Below are 23,567 nucleotides of genomic sequence, written 5' to 3'. Positions count from 1 at the left end.
AAAATATGTAAGAGGAATAGAGAAATATGGAAAGATTGAGTCCCAAACCACAGTGTAAGTCCCGGCCAGTGCTCAGACCACATCCGAGGCTTCAGTTCCACTCATTTGTTATGACAGCATGGGCTCTAGAGCCATGCAGATCTGCACTGAGTCCTGGTGTTGTCTTCAAGCTATGTGACCTCCGTCAAGTTAATTCGTAGTAATAAAATAACTAACCGTTGTATATTCCAGAAATTGTGTTAGCTTATGTAATCCTAATAGCCACTTTGTAAGTTAGGTGCCATAATTAGTCCCCATTTTGTAGAAATGAGAAAACTGAGGCTTCACAGAGTGTTGCGGTAATTAAAAAGAGGTGTTATAAATACAGTGTACAGTGCATTGCTTGGTACACTGAAAGATACTCAGTAAACACAATCTTGAGGATATATGGAGAACAGATCATACCATTAATCCACTAGTGCCAAATATAACCTTGTATAATGACTAACAGTTTCCCTTTGTAATGACCAAGAACATGATTGTATTAGTTAGGAAGAGGAATTCCTCACTTATTTATTTATTGTCTACTTTATGCTAGGGAATATACCAGGTACTCTTCACGGATTTCATTAAACCTCATAACTCCATCCCTGTATTCCAGGAGTAGAAATGGAGGCTTAACAAGGCTGAGAAATTTGCTCAAGGTCACAAAGCCACAAAGTGACAATGCCAGTCCTCAAACCCAGATCTACCTGCCACCAGAACACCTGCTTGTGTCAGGATTAGATTGAGCAAAGACACAAAGGAGGAAATGGGAAATGACTGGAGGGTATGGACGGTGAAGTGCTGTAGTTTTCTTGGAATGAAGTTTCTATTCTGGAAAATAATCTAAGAAAACCTGATAGGCTCTCTATCAATAAAGGAGTCTGAATATAAGAAGCTTTGGCTTTGTGTACTTCAGAGCAGTCCCAGCTTTTAGGGTGGGGTGCAGAACTCCTGTATTCAGCAGGCGGGATGACAGTCTTGTTCCTTGAGAAATTGAGAAATATTTGGGACTACCCATAGCACTGAACGGTGTTGTAAGGTTGGGTAACTGCTAAGAAGAAAAGTAGTTGCTCTGGTGTAAATCAGTATGCTGATGAGGGAATGATAGAATTGCAGAGTGGTATCAGCCTCAGCATCTTGTTTCCAACCCAGCTCTTCCCTGTCTGACCAAACAGCTGCCATATTGGATTACTGTTGAAATCACCAGAGCCTCCTGCTCATCAGGACAGGACAGGGCCGATGCCATTTGTGGGATGAATTGTACTAGCAATATGATAGCAACTGGACAAGGGAAAACAGAAAGTCTCCCTCAAACATAATGCCATCCAAGGTATAGTTTAAACTGTAGGCTCAATTTTCGCCCCCATAACTGATTTCCCTACTAACCCATCTGCTCATGCACACATCCTCCCAACCTTACACAGCAGGCCTGGCCTTTATCATTTCAGGTCCTGCAGAGCTGTTCTCTCTCACTGTGGTATTGATGTCAGTTTTAACAGCCGTCATGTATATCGACTCCTCTACTGATTACAAGTGTATATGCTGTTGCCAATTTGTTTAGCTAGTGGTTACATTTCATAGGCTGTGATGGAGATTTCACCTTTATGAATGTAATTTGCTGAGCTTGTGGTGGCTTCAATAAATCCTCCTAGGATGAGGAAGGGTTGATTTTTCCTGTATCCGGATGACATTTTCCAGCCCCCTTCTGTCATGGGACCTAGGGCCAGTGTCACACCACATGCTTCTGTGTGAGAGAAGAGAAGAAAGTTGTTTACAGTATGTAATTTGCAGACACAGTTTCTGAGATATATGCCTGTGAGGATGTATAGTCATGTGTTAGGGTTGGGCAGAATGGGGTATGTACTTGGGAAGTCAAAACTCTGCTCAGTTAACTGTGGACAGCTCTTATAAATTAAAATTCTGCTGCTTAAAAATGGGGGAACATTTTCAGAAGGAACTCCCAATGCTTTCAACAAATCTCTGTGGCTTATGTTTTTATATAGCAGTCATTCTCTCAAATCAGACATCCCTATTGCCTATTAGGTAAACACAGAAAGCATAGATTATGAGTTAAAAGTATCGACAGTATTTCAAGTGCTATCAGAGAACATTTAATTCAGTTTAATTTTGTGATAAATCTCGTGTTTAATCCTCTGGTTACTCTGTAATCATGTCTCTATTGATCTTTTCTGAATGACTGCCTGCAGTTTAATAAACTTTGCCATTAACCCAGAGCTTCTAAAGGAAGAGATTGATTCCATTATCAAATCTGATAGACCCAATAAGTGCCTAAACATCACTAAATCTATCCATAGGAAGCTTTGGTATAGAGACAAGCCTGTGGCTTGTTTAAGAAACTAGGTAAAAATCTGGACATCTTTGTGTGACATAATTACCTCAGAATTAGCATCTGATTCCCTTTTGCAAACCGACGCTGCCTTTCATCTCTTCAAATCAATGTAGTAGCCAATGGAAAGGTCAGTCTTTTTTCCTCCCTTAAGTATGATTAGGGTCTGATTTATTCTCACTGCAGAAATAGCTTGAGGAATTTATTTGGTTTGTGTCTCAGGTCGGTGGGTACATCTTAAGTACTTTTCTGTGTTCTGTGTAAACCTGCAGGATAGTTCATTTTATTTTTACCCATATGATGCTAGAGGAAAGAAGGATAAAACTAGAAATAGAAGACTTGGATGACAGGAGAGAGAAGAAGGGAGTGTGCAGAGCCATAGGCTAGAGCTGTGTGAACAAGCTCCAAGACTTGGGAAGCTTTCCATGAAACCCATATATGTGTCTCAGTTAGTGAGAGAGCATTTGCAGTATGTGCTAAACAGGAATCTCTACTTTTTGCACCTGTGGGTATTTATAGCTGCTGTCGTTATCCATTAATATTTATTGAGCCACATAGGCATAGCATGTGGAATTCAGGATCTGGAGTGTTTGTATAGCTTCTTATTTTTCTAAGGTCAGAAAGGTGTCATTCTCTGCCACTTTTCACACCAAATAAAATGGTAAATAAAGATTGTCAGTTTTAGAGAAAAGCCAAAGCTTTTATTTCTGTCTAGATTGTTATTGCCAATTTGAATCCTTCAGAAAGAGTTCAGATATTTGACATGAGGCATAGCCTTTCCATAATTATGCTTCGGAGGGGAAATGGAGGTGAGTAGAAGGATTTTATAATGAGACAATACTAAACTATAATTTAAATTTTTCTTCAAATGAAAGGTTATAATCCTGATGGTTGCAAATAAGGCTATAATGACCTGATGTTAGGGAATGAAAGTAGGATTAGAGCCACGGGACTCCAGGTATGTTGCCAAATGCCGATTTTCTGGCTTTTGGAAGTCTACTTGTTTACCAAGCCTCAGTTTCCCCATTTAGAAAATGAAAATGATGGTGCCTGCTGTATAGGGTTATTAGGAAATCAAATGAGATGATGATTTTAAAAGTTCTTAAAAACTCTCAACTCTAAGTTGCTACACAAATATTAATGGTTATGAAATAAAATAAATTAGTCCTTGTTTTATATTCAGAAATGGTCTGACCCTTCAGTAAATCATGTCTAGTACTCAAATCAAAACCAAGTGGGACAAAAGAACTTGAAGAGTGCTTATATATAAGAGAAAACAGGGATATTTAAAGATCTGGAAAATATGATCCGGAAGAAAAGCTTCTACTGAATCAGTGAACTCTAAGCTACATTTCTTGAGCATTTTGCATGTGCTAAATAAAAATAGCCTCCCAGGATAATAACATTAAAGAGGTTGAAGGACCCTAAGAGATCATCCCATGGAGGACCCTAAATTTATAGCTGTTGAAATAAATTAGTGTCTGCCCTTGAGAAGGCCAATTACAGTTAGTTTGAGAAGGGGTGTAGCAATTGGTCATAAAATATGAGGAGGTGTGTGTACACACGTGCATTGCATGTTGTTTCTCTGCATCACTGCTCTGTAAATGAAGAAATGCTTACTCATGTCCAGTGGGAAGTTGACCGCAGTTTCTGGGAAGTTGGGAGAAAGTTATAGAATTATTACTTAAGTAGTAATTATTTCCTAGTTTTCTAGAAACCTATCTGAACCACTTGAAAAACTTGAACTGCAAAGGGACTGTCTCATGATCATCCATATACTTTCTGAATATGCTATATAAAACTGTGTTTATGTTCAGAGCCACATAATGCAAATTTTGCCACAGGTTGCTTTTCCTGTCACTGAATAGTCCTAAACATTAAATTACCTTTCATAAAATTTCTTCCTGTTTGCTGAGTGGACAGAATGTGCCTTCTTTGTATGTGTGTGTGTATTTCTGTGTGTGTGTGTGATTTTGTTTTCCTAAATAGGCCTCTCTAAGAAGTGGTTCCTCACTCCCAGCCACCACCTTTTCTTCTGTGACAGCACAGCCAGCCGTAACTAAAGTCACATATAAAGGTGTTCTTTACTGGCTATTGATGCAGACTTGACTTCTTGAGAGCCAGAACTAGAAGGACTGTTAGTGATCTTCCCTTTTGCCCCTCTTGGTGAGATTCTGAACTCACATCAGGAAGTTATTTTTCCCTCTTCTGGGAAAGATTAAGGGAAAGAGTGAGGATTAGAGCTGGTATACATGACAGAGAGGAATGGAGGACTCTTCTGCAGAACTCCAATCTTTATTTTACTTTCTGTTTCTCCTGTGGTTAGTTTCATTTCACTCTGTTAGAAAAGTGAAATCAATGGATGCACTGCATCTTTCCTTAAGTAAATTAAAGATTCACTTGGGGCCAGATATCCATATTATAGGTTGGATTCCTGATGCAGACATCATCTTCTCTGGTTTTCCCCTGGTAACGGTAATGCAAGCCCAGAGAAGGTCGCCATTCCCAAGTGAAAGCTGGAATACCTGCCTCTCTTCCAGGACTCCTCCAGGACAGGAAGGTAACCCTTCAGCACATACCACTTAAGGTAACTACAACAGTATCAGTAAGCTAATTGCTGAATACTTCTAGAGATATCGGTCACTTAAAATGAAGATGTGGTAGTATGTGGGTACCTGGGGAGGAGAAGAAGTTGGAACATTTTAAGGGAAGAAAGGCAGTCTGTGCCTTATTACTAATCTGGATCAAATATCTGGATATGAAGAGGTTTTCACTGGCCAATCAGGATCCTTGTCTGGAACATCTAGATGACAGTATCAACCACTCTTGATTTTTATGTGAATAGGGAGGTATTGAGACCTGGTAAATGCTAATTTGGCCTTGATAACAAGCCACAAAGACAAGGGCAAGACCTGACATTTTCCCACTCAGTCTCCTTTACTGTTTTATCTTGTCTTGGACTTAATAAAGTGATTTATGTTCTCTCTCGAGGCATCTGTTCACCCCCTTTTTAGTATATAGGGGAATAGTAATGTGGTAAGGGGATATAATTAGATAATACGTTTGAAAGTTCTTGGGTGGAAATTTGAGAAAGAAAGAGAGATGGAGTAGTTCGATTCATAGCATGGTGGAACAACCTCTAGTGTGAGAGAAATATTCATGGTATCCTTATTTCTCTAATTCATTTGTTCAAAAACAACTTACTGTGTGCCTCATACTGTGTTCTCTGCTAGGAATTAAGGGATGACGAAGAAGTTATAGCCACCATCCCTCTGAAGCTAAACCCGAGGAAGGATTACGGGGAAGACCCTATTACTAATTATTTTTCTACAATATAATAAGTACATTAATTAACTCTTTTCCTATCTTTTGCTTCAAATGCCTAGTCAAAAAATGAATAATGGCTAATTAAAAGGGATATCATTAGAATTACACATCCTCTCAAATGTGTGTATGACCTTGGTGGATTAGATTTGAGTGGATGAAAAAGCAATAGAAATTTTCATGCTCTGCTTGCCTCTCTTGAGGTGGCAAACCAGGATCCTGCCCTCTGAAAAGCCTGAGAATTGCGTGGGGCTTACTTTCTCTTCTGGCTTCCGTTATGCCTTCCTCTGTTGTGTGGTTTCTTCCCCTTTTTGGACTTGCCCTTTGTGTACGTTATTGCCCTTAAGCCCTTGCTGATGAGATTATCTGCCTCAGTCATGCTTTGCTCAGCTTTCAGAATGTTGCTGTTATGGAGGAGTTATTATTTTTTTTTTTTTTAAGGTTTCCTTTTCGTCATGCTGTATTTCTCAGATTATCTGGAGGGACTGTAATCCAATTTTAGGAATCCTTCAGGGCTAAGAGCCTAAACTGTTTTAAGCAATAGCATCTGGTTGCCAGGGACTCATCCACTTTGAGCGTGTTAAGGTCTAACAGCAGCCAACTCTCAATTATCTATGGGAATGGGAGACTGCTGGGATGTTTTCAATTCATGGAGTGTGCAAAAATCTCACTTAAGCTGATAGTTGTGATCTCATCCCATAACTGAATTTAGGAGTGCTTCTCAACTGCTGGTTTTGTGTTCCTTTTTTTGTGTTCCTCACCTCTAACAATGGCACCATACCTTTGACAGGTGTTTTTATACACTGAATTTGCCCGTACTTGGTCTCTCTCTCTCTCTCCCTTTTTTTTTTTTTATAATTTTATTTATTTATTTCTTTTTCCCCAAAGTCCCAGTAGATAGTTGTATGTCGTAGTTGCACATCCTTCTAGTTGCTGTATGTGGGACGCGGCCTCAGCATGGCCGGAGAAGCGGTGTGTCGGTGTGCGCCCAGGATCCGAACCCGGGCCGCCAGCAGCGGAGCGCGTGCACTTAACCGCTAAGCCACGGGGCCGGCCCTCTCTCCCCCTTTTTTTAATCTTTTTTCCTCTCTCGATTTGGATTCCTTTATATCACATGTATCATCATGTATGAAACATATTGTAATAAGGTACCTCAATTTTTTTACATTTAGGAACAGTAAAAATTTATGTTTTCTTTCTTTGCTTTTTGATTAAAGTGCTCATGAGTGAGGATGTGGCCAAACAGTAATGAGGGTACTTGAAAGAAAGATAAGAAAACTTTACAAAAGGTTAGGCTCTGAATAACTGAGAATTGGCTGTTAAAAGTGAAGAAAAAAGGCACAATGTGAACTCCACCTCGTCTCTGAAAATGATATGAAAACCGGCACTGCTTCTCAGCATTACTGAGACATTAATATTGATAGCTGAGTTGTCTCCAATGGAAACCTGATGGCCACATTATGGGCTAAAGCCAGTGCTTCCAGAGTGTGGTCATCCCCTTGTTTCAGGAATCTGAAAGATGAGTTTCTTTTGATGGACACTGAATGTAGTCTAGTTATTGGTAATGATGATATGTCAGTGTGCATGATGGCGAGGGTTGCTATTTTTTTAAACAGCTCTATTGAGGTATAATTGGCATACCAGTAAACTGCACGAATTAAAAATGTAAAATTTGATAAATTTTGACATATGTATACACCCGTGAAACCATCACCACAATCAAGACAATGAATATGTTCATCACCCTAAAAGTTTCCTTATATCCCTCTATAATCTCTTCTTCCTGTCCCTCCCAGAGAACTCTTAATCTGCTTTCTGTCACGCTTATTTTACATTTTCTAGAATTTTATATATGTGAAATCATACAGAATATATTCTTTTGTGTCTGATTTCTTTTACTCAGCATAATTATTTTGAGATTTATTCATGTTGCAGCCTGAAGCAATAGATGATTCCTTTTTATTGCTGAGTAATATTCCATTGAGTGCTTATATCACAGTTTATCTGTTCATCTGTTGACGTACATTTGAGTTGTTTCCAGTTTTAGGCTATAACAAATAAAGCTGATGTGAACATTCATGTGCAAACCTTTATGTGGTCATGTGCTTTTATTTTTAGGGGGAAATGCCTAGGAGTAGAATGGTCGTATCATATGGTAGGTGTACTTAGAATAGAGAAAATGAAACAGCCAGACTGTTTTCCAAAGTGGTTGTACTATTTTACATTCCTGTCAGTAGTGTGTGAATGTTCCTCCACATCCTTGCTCACGCTTAGTATGGTTATTCTTTTTTCATTTTAGCTATTGTAATATATTTGCAGTGGTATCTCATTGTGGTTTCAATTTATATTTCCCTGAAGACTACTGATGTTAAAACATCTTTTCATGTGTTAATTTGCACCCATATATCTTCTGTAGTTAAGTGTCCATTCACTTCTTTTGCCCATTTAGAAAATTGGGTTATTTGCTTTCTTTTTATGTAGTTTTGAGAATTTAAAATAATATTCTAGATACAAAACTTTTATTAGATTTACACTTTGCAAATATTTCTTCTGACCTGTGGCTTATCTCTTCATTTTCTTAACAGTGCCTTTTGAAGAGTAGAAGTTCTCCTTTTTTGTTAAAGTGTAACTTATCAATTTGTTGTCTTATGGATTGTGCTATTTCTGTCATATCTAAGAAATCTTTGCCTAACTCAAGGTTACAAAAGTTTTCTCCTATGTTTTATTCTAGAAGTTTTACAGTTTTAGGTTTTACATTTAGGTTTATGATATATATGTATATATGTTTTTTGTGGATATGTGTGAGGAAGCTTGGCCATGAGCTAACATCCGTTGCCAGTCTTCCTCTTTTTGCTGAGGCAGATTGGCCCTGAGCTAACATCTGTGCCCATCTTCCTCTATTTTGTATGGGGGACACCGCCACAGCATGGCTTGATGAGTGGTGCATTGGTCCACACCTGGGATCCGAACCTGCAAACCCAGGGCAGCTGAAGCAGAGCACGTGAACTTAACCACTGTGCCACCAGGCTGGCCCCATAGGTTTATGATATATTTTGAGTTAATTTTTCTAATTAGATTGAGATATTGATAAAAATTAACTTTTTTACATATGGATATTTGCTTGCTCCATCAATATTTGTTAAAAAGATTATTATTTCTTCACAGAATTTCTTTTGCACTTTCACTGAAGAGTCGTCCATATGTATGTGGGCCTATTTCTGGTCTCTATTCTGTTGCATTGGTCTATTTTTCTATCTTTATACCAGCATAAGCCTGCAGTTTTAACGTAATGTGAAAGATAGAAGTAGGGAGCACCTTAGTTGGTCCTCCCTAACCCACTTTAGTCTAATAACTCATTGATTTGCTTGTTAACCCCCATTATGCAGCCTGAGTTCAGGGATCCTTTCTTGGATATTTCTAACAGATGGCAGAGTGTCTGGCACATAGTAGGTATTTTGATTTTTGTTTTTAAGATATGTGAGCATTAGGGATTATTTTTTGAATGCCACATTGGTTATTTTGTTTGTAAATTCCTACAGAGTCTCCTCTACTTACTAAAAAGTTGAGGCCCTTAAAGTCTGTTCATAAGTCCATTTGTTCAGAAGTCTCAAGTGGGAGACGAGTATGAACACATAACTAACAAAAGAGGTTCTGTTTAAGTTGCACCCCACTTTCACACGTATACGTACACATGGGCACATGCAGACACACAGACCACAGATGGTTTGTAAGTGATGGGCTGCCCTCAGATTAGTCTGGTTGGAAATATCAGGTGGAGAAACTCTTTCTAAAACCTATTTCATGCATGGCAGGCAAATCATGCCTTTGTTTTCTCTTGTCTCTGACTTCATCTGTAATCAGCAAATGGAGCCCTTCAGTCTACAGTTTTTCATCTGCAATTTGTCGCTCTTCCCTCGTTTGCACAACACTGAACCATCTCATTGTGAAATTCTGGAGTGGCCCAGGAAGCCTTTGGTGGAAGATTGTAATTTGGGAGAAGGGATAGTCAAGAGCAAGATCACCTATTTTGAAGAAAGCTGGGTGTTGAAGGAAATTGCTTTGGTTAGTCAGTCTCTGAGCTCTCAGCATATGTGCTGCTGTGACCCTGCCCTCCATCACCAGTGACCTAAAAATTACATAATTTCAACTGTTTACAAAACCTATCCCCATTGTGCATGGCTTGTGCACTTACCCCCTCTATTGCCAGCAGATACGTCTAAATCTTTTTACCGCACAGCCAGCCTTCTGTTGTTGGCTGGCTGGCCTTCTGGCGACTCCTGTGATTGTCAAATGAATGCCGTAATGCATTTTTTCCAGATCTCTTCCTTGTTCTTGTTCCCTCCTCCCTTCTTCCCTCCCAATGCTTCTTTGCTAAATGCTTCCCTTGCCACGTATGGAGCCTAGTCATCTTATTTTCAAAAGCACTGCAGATAATTTTGGTGGACATTACTTTTCTTTGGGAATCACTAGTCTAGATCATGGTAGACGAATGAATCAACAGGCCTTTGAAATTTGTCATTCATTGATTCCGAAAAATTATTTTATAAACCAGACAGTTTTCCTCCCCATATTATAGCAGTGCTTTATAGACTGCCCAAGTGTCTTTAAGGAAATTCTTAAATTACTTGCTAATAGTTTGCTGGTGGTGGGTTAGTGACTGGATATATGCACAGATACATATGTATATGATTGCTTGAACAGCTTTTTAGAATGGTATAAGGTGAGTAGTTTATAATCAACTGATTTGTCTTTAATTCTCATTGCTTATAGGGGACAGTTTTTGTCACTCTTCTCCCCAAGACAGTCAATGAGAACTTAAGTGATTATTTTACTTAATACATAGTAAGCAGTCAGTAAATGTTCATAGAGGGAATGAACAAACAGCAGCCTGGTTTATTCAGGAATTGTACCAAAGGGTCTATACAGTAATTTATAAATAAAAGTACATCTTTGAAAGAATAAAGATAATCTCTAGTCTTTGAAAATGTAAACCACTTACATAATACAAACGTTTTAAAGACTCTTCATTTCTTCTTACCTCTTAAGCCACCACCTTTGCACACACTTTGATCCTCTCTCTCTCTTCTCCTCTTCCCCCCACACACCCTCCAGAGTTGAAAAATCTCAATATTAATCGGTGCTAAGATGATTGCACTGCTGCTGCCAAGACTTCGGCAGGTCTCTTACAAGCTAATGTCACGGCATGGGGTCCATTTGCTCTATGTAGCTATTCTGTGGTGCAGTGAGAACGCCTTGATTAATATGCTACATGAAAATAAAATGGATTTGGAAAAAATTATACCATATTCTCATAAATATTAATTCACATTTGTATGGAATTGCACATAATTTTCAATATACTCTGGAGCACCTTCAGTGTGAAAGAAGATTTGGTCTCCAAAGAGAATGGTGTAATTTTTTTAAAAGCACTGCTGATACGTTATTAAATATCAGTTGTTTATTAATCTGATACTCTACATGCCTATGATGCAGGGTAGTAGGTGAGTTGTGTGACAAAGAAAGGAGTTTTTTTTTTACCCTGTGGGGAGTTTATATATTACCCTTTGAAGTGGTACAATTTAATCATAGTATATAGAAGCAGTGCACAATAGAACTCACTTGGCTGCCTTTGCTGGCGTGGCCATTATTCTGGAGTGTCTTTTCCTGACACCTGACCATCTTGCTTACATGTGAGGCTAAACACAGAATAGTGTGAGCTAAGCAGATGTCTGACATAGCTGACTGTGGTTGTGGCACTGGACAAAGGAATAAATATAGCAGACATTTATTGTCTGTGTGTTAGGCATAGTGCACAGGGTTCTGAGACTGTGGAATCAATGGCCATGTGCACTTGCTTCCGTCTCAGCTTGTCCGCTGAATACTTCTCACTACATCATTGTCTCAGGAGAGCCGCATCTCCAATGGCAGAGAATGACTCATCTGCAGTGATAGCAGCTGAGAGTTAGACCAGAAGCCACTCATATGCCTTATAAGATTGTTATCTTTGATATCTTCTGGCTCTAAGGATAAGGCCTTCCCCTTTTTCTGGGGCTTCTTGCTCATTGCTGTGATCCTACTTGTGTACCAGCAGTACCTGCTAGGTTCCTTGGTTTCCTGCTTCTGTCATTGTTTCTAGCTTGCTTCATTCACTCTGTGTTAGAGGCAGCTTGGGATATTATTAAGTCACTGTTGTGGTTTATAGGTTTGGATACTTTAGCTAGTTGTCTATTTATTTATCTAGCAAGCATGTATTGACCACCTATTATTTGCCTGACTCTGTATGTGAAGCTCTGGTGTTACTGAGATGAATGATACTTAGTACCTGTCTTCATTCTTTCAAAAGGTCATGCTACCAGCTGCCTCAGGGCCTTTGCACAAGCTTTTCTGTCTGCTCAGAGTTTCAGTCTAGGTCAAATGGCAGTCATCTCCTCAGCCACAACCCCCTCCTCTGGCTAGACCATTTCCCCCAGTTTTAGCACCCTTTACCTTTCCTCTAGAGCAGTTATTTCAGTTTGCAATCATGTATTTGTGTGATTTGATTGGTAATTGTCCCCTAAATTCTAAGTTCCAGGAGGTGGGGATTTTTTTCCCCACACGATTGTTTTCCTAGCTTTTACAGGACAGTGCTGAATTTGTATTTGGCTTATACTAGGTGCAAAAAAAATATTTGTTGAAGGAGTGAGGGCCTGAGAACAGTGCTTTGCATTACAGAAAGGTCTTCCTGAGTGGGCAGCACTGCTAAGAGTCCTTAACTAGAATAGGGAGGGGTGTGGAAAAGAGGGCTTTTGAGGCAAAGGCAAAGTAGATTTCAAGGTCCACACTAAACTAATAGCCTGTCGCTGATTTGGGGAAAGACATCGGGGAGCACCGTATATGTCAAGCGGGAGTGCTGGGATATTGGCAGTGAAGGAGAGGAAAGAGAGAGTGGGATTTTGAGAAGGAGAAATGGATCAAGGGAAATTTTCGTTTTGGTTTTATTTTTACATGTGCATTTACACAGAAACTGAGAAATTTGGTGAAGGTGAGGCTCCTTGAAGGAGCATTTTCAGCATGAAGAGGATCATATCCACTCATTTACAAATTATTGAGTGTCAGATCATTTTAATTTTAGTGCTTAATGTGTACAGTATTTCTCAGGGTTTAGAGGATGTTCACACATATTGTATCAGGTCATATCTGAGTCCATTTTGCATGTGGGCTAGGGTTGCAGTGACTTACTCGAACCCAGGTCTTCTGGGATCTCAGTATGTCCTGAGCTGCCTGCAGACACAGAACTCACTCAGTCTGTGGACTGAAATGCTCGCCTGTAGTTTCTACAGATGCTGCTCCCCATACCAGAACATCCGCTACCCTTCTCCCCACCCCCAACCACACGCAGGAATAAATGAAAAGTTGCTGTTGATCTTGGTGATAATATTGTTACATTTTTCAAAAAAGATGGGAATTAAGGGTGCTCAGAGGAACTTGTGGTAAAAATAAAATGCATTAAGGAAACATTTTAATCATGTGAATCGACAGTTGTTTTGTTGTTGGCTCACATCCACCTGGCCTTGGATGTTCAGCCTTGTGCTGCTTTTTTTTGAATCGTGCATGCACTTAGTACTCCTTTTCTGAGACATAATTGATGTACTGTTTTGGAAAGTGAGTGTATTGAGCCTCCTCAGGGAATACTGTGTGCTGGACCCAGCTCAGAATCAAATGGAAAGCCCCGATCCCAGGCAGCAGAGAAATCACTTTTAATGGACAGATGCTTTGTGTTTTGTTGAGTTCTCTACCCAACAAGAATAGAAAGGATATATTTGTGGTGGCATTAGGAATTCAGAAAAATTGAGAGCCCTGTTTCTTAGTTTTAGATAATCTTATATCCCACTTTCTGCCTTCCCCTCCACCCTTCTAGTAACCCCGTTTAGCGTATATTTTGGGTGTGACCCTAGATACCTATGTAACCACCACTTCCCTTTCCTTCTCTTCTTTTCTACAGAAAGATGTAGCACGTAAGCCTCAGGAACGTGTGGAGAAACGCCAGACCCCTCTGACCAAGAAGAAACGAGAAGCACTTACCAACGGTTTGTCCTTTCACTCCAAGAAGAGCAGACTCAGCCACCCACACCACTACAGCTCAGACCGAGAAAATGACCGCAACCTTTGCCAGCACCTTGGGAAGAGGAAGAAGATGCCGAAGGGACTCCGACAGGTGAGAGAGCTTACCTGTGTTCTCTTCTGTGGCTGCAGAATCCCTTCCTCGAGTGCCTGCTCCTCTGTGGCTCTTTCTAACAGGTGGAGAAGAGATCGTTGGCAGGATGCTGGAGGGCTGTCCTGCAGAGCTGTGTGCTTGCTTCTCACAGAGAATACCGAACCAAGCTCAGTGTTTTCATTATTTTTTGAAACTTCAGCATGGTACCCTTTTAATCAGATGTGCTCTGTGTAACAAAGCTCGATGCTGGTGCTACTGGCGTGTAGGGCAGACTGACTGAAGTCTTGATGATAGTCAAGGTAGACTGGCTTACAGGAGAGAGATCCTCATAATTAGGACAAACAGAACAGGCAGATTTGATCACATACACTGTGTGTCTTAAGTTTCTGAGGTGCTAAAAATGGTGGTCTGCATGCAGGCAGTGCCTTGCATAAAATTTATGTTTTCCTGGGAAGCTCAAATATTGTGGCATGTGGAGAGCAATGGTGAAGAAATGAATTTGCCTTTCAGTTCTTTGGTTGTTCTCGGTAGCCCATAATTCAAGACTTGTCTTTGTGATCTGCTGATTGTATGAAAATCTGGTAGTGGGGCTTAGTGGTCTGTTAATTAGGTTTCAATGACCCACAAGAAAATATAGCTCTTGGCATTTGGGGAGCCTTTCTGCCTGTGGAAATCCCCGCGTGAGGTATATTAATAATGAGAAACGAAGCTGTTTATAGCAATTTTTCTGCACAAATCCAGAGGCTTTAGTGCCTGCTGAGTTACTTGTGTCCTGGGTGTGTTTTGTTTGTTTTTGGTGGGACCACTGGGTGGTATTGACTATCACTTGAAGGAAGCAGAGGAAGGGAGTGTGGTTCACAGAGCAGGTGCTGCTAATTAGAAGCTGAACAGGTAATTTCTAGTTTGCAGATGTTTCTCTGCAGAGGGGGAAGATCTGGGATCATACAAAACAGTGGTTCCAAAACCTCACAGATCATTAGAATCATATCCTGAGCCTGATTAAATACAAATTCCTGGCCCTTCCCTACAACCTAATGAACAAGAATCTCTAGGGGGCAAGGCACAGAAATTTGTAGTCTTAGAAATTTCCTATTTGATAATGGTCAGGCCAGTTTTGGAATCATTCTTATAAAGCATCAAAAGTATTTTTGGTGATGATTTTTAGTTAAAAGATTGGAAGGACCAAAAGCCTCAGTAAGATCTAGGGGGCAGTTTGGTATCAGGAGTTCAACCTGATGGGTAATGAAGGATATACTGCTGAGAAAACATCTAGAGTGATGAATTTCAACAGGAACTCAGAAGGATCTCAGGGAATTGTCCCCAAATCTGACACACAGGGCAGTTTTTCTGAAGGTACATATGTGTCCTGAAATGAAATGCCTGATTAGAGTTATAATAGTAATTATTAACATTTATCTAATACATACCACATTACAGCATTCAGTGAGAGAGTTTGTGTAGTAGATTTGTAATTCTCACAACAACCTGGCTAGTAAGTAATATTATGGTTACTTTATAGATGGAGAAACTGGGACTCAAAGAAATAAAGTGACTTGTCACAGACCACTTAGCGGTGAGGACAGAGCCAGGGTTTAGACCCAGATTTCTCTGGCTTGCTCTTTTTTCCCTATGTGTTCTGCTTCCCTTGTTTGGGATAAGGATTGGGCATGAAGAGAAAGGGAACTCCAGGTCATAGGATGCAGGGGGTCTACAAGTTATTTTTTGAAACTGTGTAAGTAGTGTGGTCAGAAGGAATGATTTTGGTCATAGAAATGGCCTATTAAGGCACAAGAAGAAACAGAATAAACTAATAAGTTCAGAGAGCAGAGAAAGAGCTGGAAAGTTTGTAAGCAACCACATTTGGATGGAGATCTTTAAAAAAAAATTTTTTTTGACAGTAGGGTGAGGGAGGAAGGGCTGATATTCCTGTGGTGTTTGTGGCTCCCAGCTCATGCCTCTCTGTGTGAGAGATGTGAGAAAAGTCATTACTCCCAGTGGAGAAAGGTTGCAATGTAACTACCACCTCTGCTTCAGGCCCTCCCTCCCAACAGGGTAGGAGGAAGGCTTCTTACCGTTTCAGGCAAGAAACTAATTTAATTCTGAGCCTATACTAAGCAATGGTTCCTCATCCTTGACTCTCTGACTCCCACACTTGATCTGACTTTTCTATTCTCTGTCCTCAGATTTCTTCTTTCTACTTTGCCCTTTGGTGAAAGAGTTGATGATCATAAAAGAATGCTGGGACTTGTATGTCTCGAATTTGAGTGGCTTTTGGTCCTAATTAATGGTCAACCTTCTGTTACTAATGGTATTTGAAATCAAAGCTATCCTTGTTTTAGGTAAAATATTTGAAAAGCAGTTATTTTGACTCACTTTTTATGAATCACGGAGGAGGAAAGAGTGAATCGTATCTTTGGCCTATGTAAGGGTTTTAAAAACAAATGGTGTTTTCTTATCTTCGATGCTGATGCCAAAATATACTAACCAGATCAAGTGTTATTTTTTCTAGTAGGAAGGGAAGCAGAAGTTGATAATTGAGATAAAGCTTTAATACTTTTCATTTGTAATATTCCTAGAATCACATGTGCTATTATGAAACCCTGAACAAATAACTGTCTGTTGCTGCCCATCTGTAAAATGAGAGGTTTGGACTAGAAGACGTCTTAGGCTCCTCCCTCTGAGTTCCATGCTTCTTTAAATTTATGAATAACAGAGATATATAATATTGTTGAGGTCTGTAAAGGAAGACCCTAGTAGGTCTGAAGGTGATTTAGTTTTGGAGTCTGTAACTGAGTGGCTCTCTGAAGACATTGAAAGGAGAGGAGTGAGATGCATTCCTAGTGGGAGGGAGCGGCATGGCTAGTCATGTGTCAGCCCAGACAAGTGCTATCTGTTGTGTGATTAGGGGTAAAAGGTGACCCACGAGTGTTTAATGGCCACAATAGATGTTCAAAAACTTTTGTTAAGAATATTGGAGATTGCTTTCCTATCATGCTAGATGCCTGTACACATCACAATTACTTTTTTTCTTGCCTTTGCCTCTTCCCAGATAAAGTAACTGAATCTGACTGTCTTAGCTAGGAGGGAACCTTGAGATGAGAGCAGGCCTGGAGGAGAATTTCTAAATTAATAGATTGTTGTTTAGTGCCTCTTACTGAGGGAGTTATAATCGGAAGAACTACAGATGAAAGAGGCCAGTAGGAGGGAGAATTTAGTCTTTATTTTTGACTTGGTGAGAGTGGATTAGGTTTGCATCTTATTAGGAAATGGTACTTCCTGAGCAGGCAACTTAATGCACAGCTTTCCTGTAATTATGGGAAGATGTTACTCTTTAGTGGAGAGGAAATAATAGGATTTTTTTCCCTGAGAATCTGTTGAAGGCAACTAATCTTTTTACCGTAAGAGTGCAATTATATACTTTTTAAGAGAGATGTATTAGTTCTAAAACCAAATCGCTTTTTCCTTCTCTTGCCTGATTATAAAACCTCAGTTCTTGTGATGTTTTGCATACTGTTTAAAAAAAAGCTTTTTAACTGGCACTTAACTACCCCAATGGAACTTATTTGTTGGATTATATTTTTAAGTATAAATATATACTGACTTAGAAGATGCTGAGCTAGCAACTGTCTTGTAAAATAGTTGCACTTTTTTATGTGGCAGATTTGAACACTCCTTAATTTCCTAAGGGTTTAAAAAGAATGAATGAACAGTTATAAATAACTTACACAAAAGACTGCATGTCTTTCTGACCCCCCACAGGCTTATATTTGTCCTACACCGAACTATTTGCCCATGATGTAAGCACTCAGACACTATATAAAAAAGTTTTAGCTCCTACTCATAAGGGTTTGGTGGGGTTTTTCTTTCCTACTTAGACTTGGGAATGAGAAAATCAAAACAGAGTTTGCACAGGTCTTCTCCATAAGGAGCTTTATTCTTTAATTGGGAGACTAAAAAATCACAATGAAATCACTGAAGAGCACAATGGAGTCACATGTTATCAAACCGTCTGTCCAAGTTATAACTTCCTCAGAAGCATTTTGGGAAAACTGAACCTTTTCTAGGGCTTTGAGTTTAGTTTACTTTCAATATATCTAACTTCTAGATCATAGGGGATGCTTTAAAAATTTAGTGCTTTGTAGTTTAAAACACTGAGAAAGCAAAGGGGTTTAAAAATAGAAAAGCAATGAAGAAAAGTTGATGAGAGTTCAGAGAACTCTCAAATTTGCCTCTGAAAGGATATTTCTAAATCTCCATTTAGTCCATTAGTCTGTCCTTTCTCTCTCCAGTATGAACTGAACCAGAGGAAATAGGCTTAAGTGAACTAGGGTAATTCTTATGTTATATGAACTCTTCTAACTCTTCTACCAGGATGGATCATAAAAATAAATCCCAGGGCCGGCCCTGTGGCTTGGTGGTTAAGTGCGCGCGCTGCGATGCTGGTGGCCCGGGTTCGGATCCCGGGTGCGCATCGAGGCACCACTTCTCCGTTCATCCTGAGGCCGAGTCCCGCATACAGCAACTAGAAGGATGTGCAGCTACGACATACAACTTTCCACTGGGGCTTTGGGGGAAAAAAATAAAATAAATAAAATCTTTAAAAAAAAAAATAAATAAATCCCAGCATCTCCCTCCTAACTGCATCTTAGGTGCCAAAAAACCATTCAGCTAAGGGCAGAATTTCCCAGAGAAAGAGGCAACCTATTGAAATTGCTTCTAGCCATAGAATACCTTTTTAGAGAGGAAAATAAAGGAATTTGGGAATATTTCAGGAGCCCGGCAGGTAGACTCTTACCTTGCTGGTGAGAATGGCTTATGTGGGAATGCCTTATGTGGTTAAAAAGTCTTTATACAAGTTATCTGAGTAGGTTTTGCTTGTAAGGAATGGAAATGTTCTCCTCTCTCTGAAAATCTAGTATGGTGGAATTAAACTTGGTGGAGGATTTATAGCAATTTTGGTAGATACCAAAATTGTAAATTGTGGATACCAAAAATGTATGCTGGTTTCTAGGAAGAAGAGGCATTGATCCCAGTGCCAAGCCTTTAAAATGAGAGCTATTGCTGAGCTGTGCATGATGGTTGCATCTGCTTTGTGTATTGGCGTTGCATGTTGGCCTTACTTGGAGTAAGTGGTTATGTTGGTAGAGAAGGGCCCAGGTGACTAGGCCACCAACTGTGTTTCCACCCATCCTGATGGAGCAGTCTTTTCCGGCCCATGCTCTTTCCCATTGAGAGTGTTTCCTACCAGAGGCGTATCTTTTATTTTAGTGGAACTGACTCAGATTGTCTGAGGACTTCTCTGTGACATTTGTTACTAGTAGAAATTAACTTGCAAAGGAGAATTTATAATGGAAAAGTTTGATTAAACAGATCCAGTTCAAGTCACATTTCTGAAGACCTGCTAATTAGTTTTGGATGGAAATCCTGGCTGAAATCACACAGGTATTTATCCAGCTTGACTCTAGAGCCTACAGGTTTCTGGAAATCAGACCATTTGAAACACTAATATAATTAGGGATTATACTTTAGTAATGAAAAGACATATGAACGTTGCTATGTGCTCTTTCCTAAATATGTTTGCTATAATGGTTAATGACTGAAGGTACCTGAGCTAGTATCAAGAAATGTGAGCTGCAGTTAAATCATTTTTACTTCATACTTCAGAATTTCAAGTTTTATGTGTTAATTGGGATTTCATTTGCTTTTCAGAAATTGTGTAGTCATGAAGGTTACAAACTGAGATATTAAACAAAATTTTTTGTTCTTACTCCTGATGAATTTAAGTTGCACACTACTTTTTTCCCTTTGCCGAAACTACAGAAATAAGAGTAAAAACATATAAGGAAAGATTGGGGGGGGGAAAGATTGGCTCGTAATTGCTCTTGGAGTCTTGATTGACTTGAAATAAGGATAAGATTCCAGTTTTTAATATCTGGTTATTGAGGAATGCCCAGTTCAGGCTTGCTCTGTTCAGAATTAGTTGTGTATTATATTGGAGGTATTTGTTTGGTATTGGGAAATCTAGAACAAATATAATAACGAGTTATGTGAAATTTTTTTTTTTTTTTTAACTTGGGGCATTTGGAAGCAGTGATAGTTTATTTTTTTGAGTTCTGGAATTGTTGATTGTGTGTCTCCTGACTCCTTACCTTGTTGTCTGGCATATATTCCATCAGCGCTGGACATTGGTAAGAGTGAGCACAAACAGCCCTTAACTTCAGTGAGACAGGTGTTTGGAGTGATGTGGCCACTAACTAACAAAATTTTATGCCAATTGACATATATAGTTTTTAATTAAAATTGAGTAAAAATTGGCTAAAAAAGGACATACCACATTGACTACCACGGCATAAAATAAAGCCTACAGAGAGAAAGCGGCTGAATTGGATAAGGAACTGCAATTAAAAGAATGGCAGTAACTCAGCTTGAGCAATCCTGAGACCTATAGAAATTGTTCTATAAAAGTGACATTCACTAAATCCCAAAGTAAGAATGTTATGTGCATGTGTGTGTGGAACTCTGTTAAGGGCCATTTAAATCCCATGTATTGTTAGACAAGTAAGAAGGACAAAGTGACAGAAATGATCCTCAACTCTCTTCACCGTAAATTCCTACAATGATTGAAGGGTGAGGGAGCATGTTTTTCTCTTTACATAATTTAGCCACTATACTTTTGATAGTTGATGAGGGTAGACAGAACTTCCTTTCTTTATTTAAAACTGCATTTTTGTGCTAATTTAATTTTACATTTTTCACTCTTCTCATGATACAATGTTATCTGCATGTGGCCCGATTTTAGCTACAGAACATAAAATAAACCTCTGTGTGTTCTGCATTCTAATCTCTGCTCACAGCAATCCCATATCCACGCAAGTCTGTACATGACAGGTAATGAGTGGGAGGTGGGAGTGGATGGGTGGCTGTGCGGTTTGCAGTGGTGTTGGTGGGGAGCTGAGCAGATGGTTATGATAGCCGCGTGTTGAGAGATTCCCGTGGGAGTTGATGGTGGTGACAGGCGACTCACAATGTGCTATTTACAGTTTGGGTTTGCAGTCTTTCAGTGACATCTGAATGCTCTTTAGCAACTGCTTTCATTACTGCCTTTCGAGGAGCTGCTAATTGAAAATGAATTTGTGGGTGGGCTTTAAAGGCAGGCACAGGCAACTCTATGTGGTAAATGTTGCTTGATAACTGTTGGATGTCTTGGTGCCCAATTTGTAAATCTTTTTCTAAGGAGGAAAAGCGGAAGGTGCATTTGAAGATTCAGTCTGTGCACACAGGCAGTGCTGAAATGTCTCATCCTGCCCGGAGAGCCAAATGTGCACTCATTGGGCTGGAAATCAAGCCATATGCACACAGCTCACCTTTTTGTGATTCTCTTTAAATGTGTACAACTGTGTAAAGTTCTTATTTTAAATCTGCTAACATCTTGTAGTATTCTTCATTAGTTTTTTGTAGGACATCATCCTTCTTTTCCTTCCTCTGCTATTCATACAGTTACTATGCAGGAGAAAATGATTATCTAATCTCTTGAACTTTGAGATACTATTTTCAAGTTCTTGCATTTAACTTTTCTTTCTATAAACCTTTTCCTATAATACAGTTCTGTTGAAGGCAGTTGGGGCCTCCAGGCACAGTGGAACATTCTGGAAGGGCAACATTGTGGATTTCATTGGACTTGGACAGTGGATGATCTTCTTGATTCTCTCATGGCTGCCTGCAGATGCAGGATTGTCATTTGTACCTCATCTTCAGAGTTATTAGCTAACGCATCAGTAGCCTTTCTGAAATGGTAGCTTTTATAAGTGTTTATATGTCGAATTGTTTTATTTCCCATTCTCAAAATAGCTTTGCACAAAGAAATCTTATGCTGAACAAGGAATGACCTCTCTCGGAAGTGCTGTTAGCTCTCTTTTTAATTAAATATGAAGATAGATACAATATCACTGCATTCTTTTTAGCTTTCCCTTGAACATTTCAGTGAATACTATCTGAGACAAAATCATACTGAATTATTTGCTTTGTTTGAGTAGGACTGATATTTGCTTTTAGAGAGTCCCTGAGGCTCAGGCTTGAGGGGACCTTGATGACATATCCCTTGCTGTACTTAACCCTCAGTCCCATTAAACCTGCTTTGCCACAGGAACCCAACTGTTAGAATGCATTTGAGCTACTGCTGGGTCCTAATGATATTGAAAAGAACCCATTTTGCCTGTTGATACAAGTGTTAATGATTTTATGCTAAGCAGATAGAACAAAGTTCTTGCAGGAGCTCTGGATCTTTCACACCTAGAGGTGTACGTCCTCATACTAGTGCTCACAAACACACACACAGGAGCAGAAACCAAAATGGCTCACAAACGTGGGCAGGTCTTGTCAGGGCCTGCCTGGTGTCTTTCAGAAGGCCTCATGAGCTCTGCCGTGTGGCCTGCTGAAACACTTTACCTGCATTCATTGATCACAGCTCTGCAGAAGCTGCCACTTCTCCTGCGTGTCTGCCTATACTGATGCTGTTCTATCAGGTCAGTCTGTGATCACTGTTTGCATCTGCATTTGCTCAGGAAGCACTTGTGTCATGTGCCTTCAAATCATGTAGTAGAAAGCTGGGCAGGTCCTAATTGCCAGTGATGGTTCTAAGTGGCTGACATTGGCTGTAATTAGCTTGAGAAGCAATTAGCTGCATTTTCAGGATAGGAAACATACAGAATACTGTTTATCAAAGAGTGGTCTTCAGACTACCTATGTCAGAACAACTGTGAGTCTTTTGTTAATATGCAGATTCCCAGGTATCACTTCTGACTTAGGGACTTAGAGTCCCTTGGGTGGGGTCAGAGTGTGTCACCAAGTTCTTTAGGTGACTCTAATGCAGGTGTTGCAAGAGTCATACTTTTAAATAAACTGAATTATACTCATTTTATCTTTTTAGAAAAGGGAAAGGGAACATTATGTTGTTTGCCAAACTTGTGACAAATCTTAAAATTTTTAAAGCACAGCTTGTGTGAAAATAATTTTATCAATATTAGGACCATATTCTTGTTCTCTACATTTACTATTTGAATTATTTTCTAAAATATTATTGGCAAAAAAGAAATGTTTCTAGCAAATGCTATAGACATTATGTTGCAAAAAATAGTGTTTTCAAAATGGCTGCTTTTTGGTAGTTTACCAGAATGTAGTCTTGGTGGAATAATTAGGTTGTATTTTTCTCTCCTTAAACCTACCAGCTCCCTCAAATAACACAGCTTTTTATACATATGATAACTGGAGTTTTTCATTATTCTTTGTTTTAAGTTCTACTTACTTCTCTCTTCCCTCAGCACTACAATGATGTTAAGCTCCTAAGGTTTATAAATTTATGAAATCTCTATATTACAAAAATTGGTGGTATTTGGTGGCAGTATTGGGGGGCAGGTGTGAATGAAATGTGACAATATTGGCTATGTATCACTGAGGCTAAAGTTCATTAACTGTTTTCTTCATTACTAGGAAAGCTTTGATTTGATAAAATATTATACTTGAATTTCTGGTTTGGTTTCCACAAATTCACAAGGGAATATTTTCCTTTCTAAAACCAAACAGAATATAAACCTTCAGAAAAATTTTAAGTAGCAAAACCTACACTTAGAATTCAACAAGTGCCTGAGGTGTGTCAACACTAGGTAGCATTTGTTTTTAATG

General features: G+C 39.4%; 1 protein-coding gene across 7 annotated transcripts in view; it reads left to right on the top strand.

The window, feature by feature from the left end:
* The window catches only part of AUTS2 (activator of transcription and developmental regulator AUTS2), a 1,117,069-nt gene that overhangs the window by 261,782 nt on the left and 831,720 nt on the right, over positions 1-23,567 (top strand). For all 7 annotated transcript variants that reach the window (XM_087417414.1, XM_087417420.1, XM_087417418.1 and 4 more), the window contains one exon: positions 13,677-13,889. In XM_087417414.1, the coding sequence (XP_087273540.1) occupies positions 13,677-13,889 (213 nt within the window). The remainder of the gene's footprint in view (positions 1-13,676; positions 13,890-23,567) is intronic.

This window comes from Ceratotherium simum, chromosome 26 (genome assembly GCF_057802395.1).
Source record: "Ceratotherium simum simum isolate JZ-2026a chromosome 26, ASM5780239v1, whole genome shotgun sequence".
In the NCBI taxonomy this organism is placed as follows: domain Eukaryota; kingdom Metazoa; phylum Chordata; class Mammalia; order Perissodactyla; family Rhinocerotidae; genus Ceratotherium; species Ceratotherium simum.
Note: the sequence above shows the minus strand (reverse complement) of the source record. Positions and strands in the feature narration are given on the sequence as shown.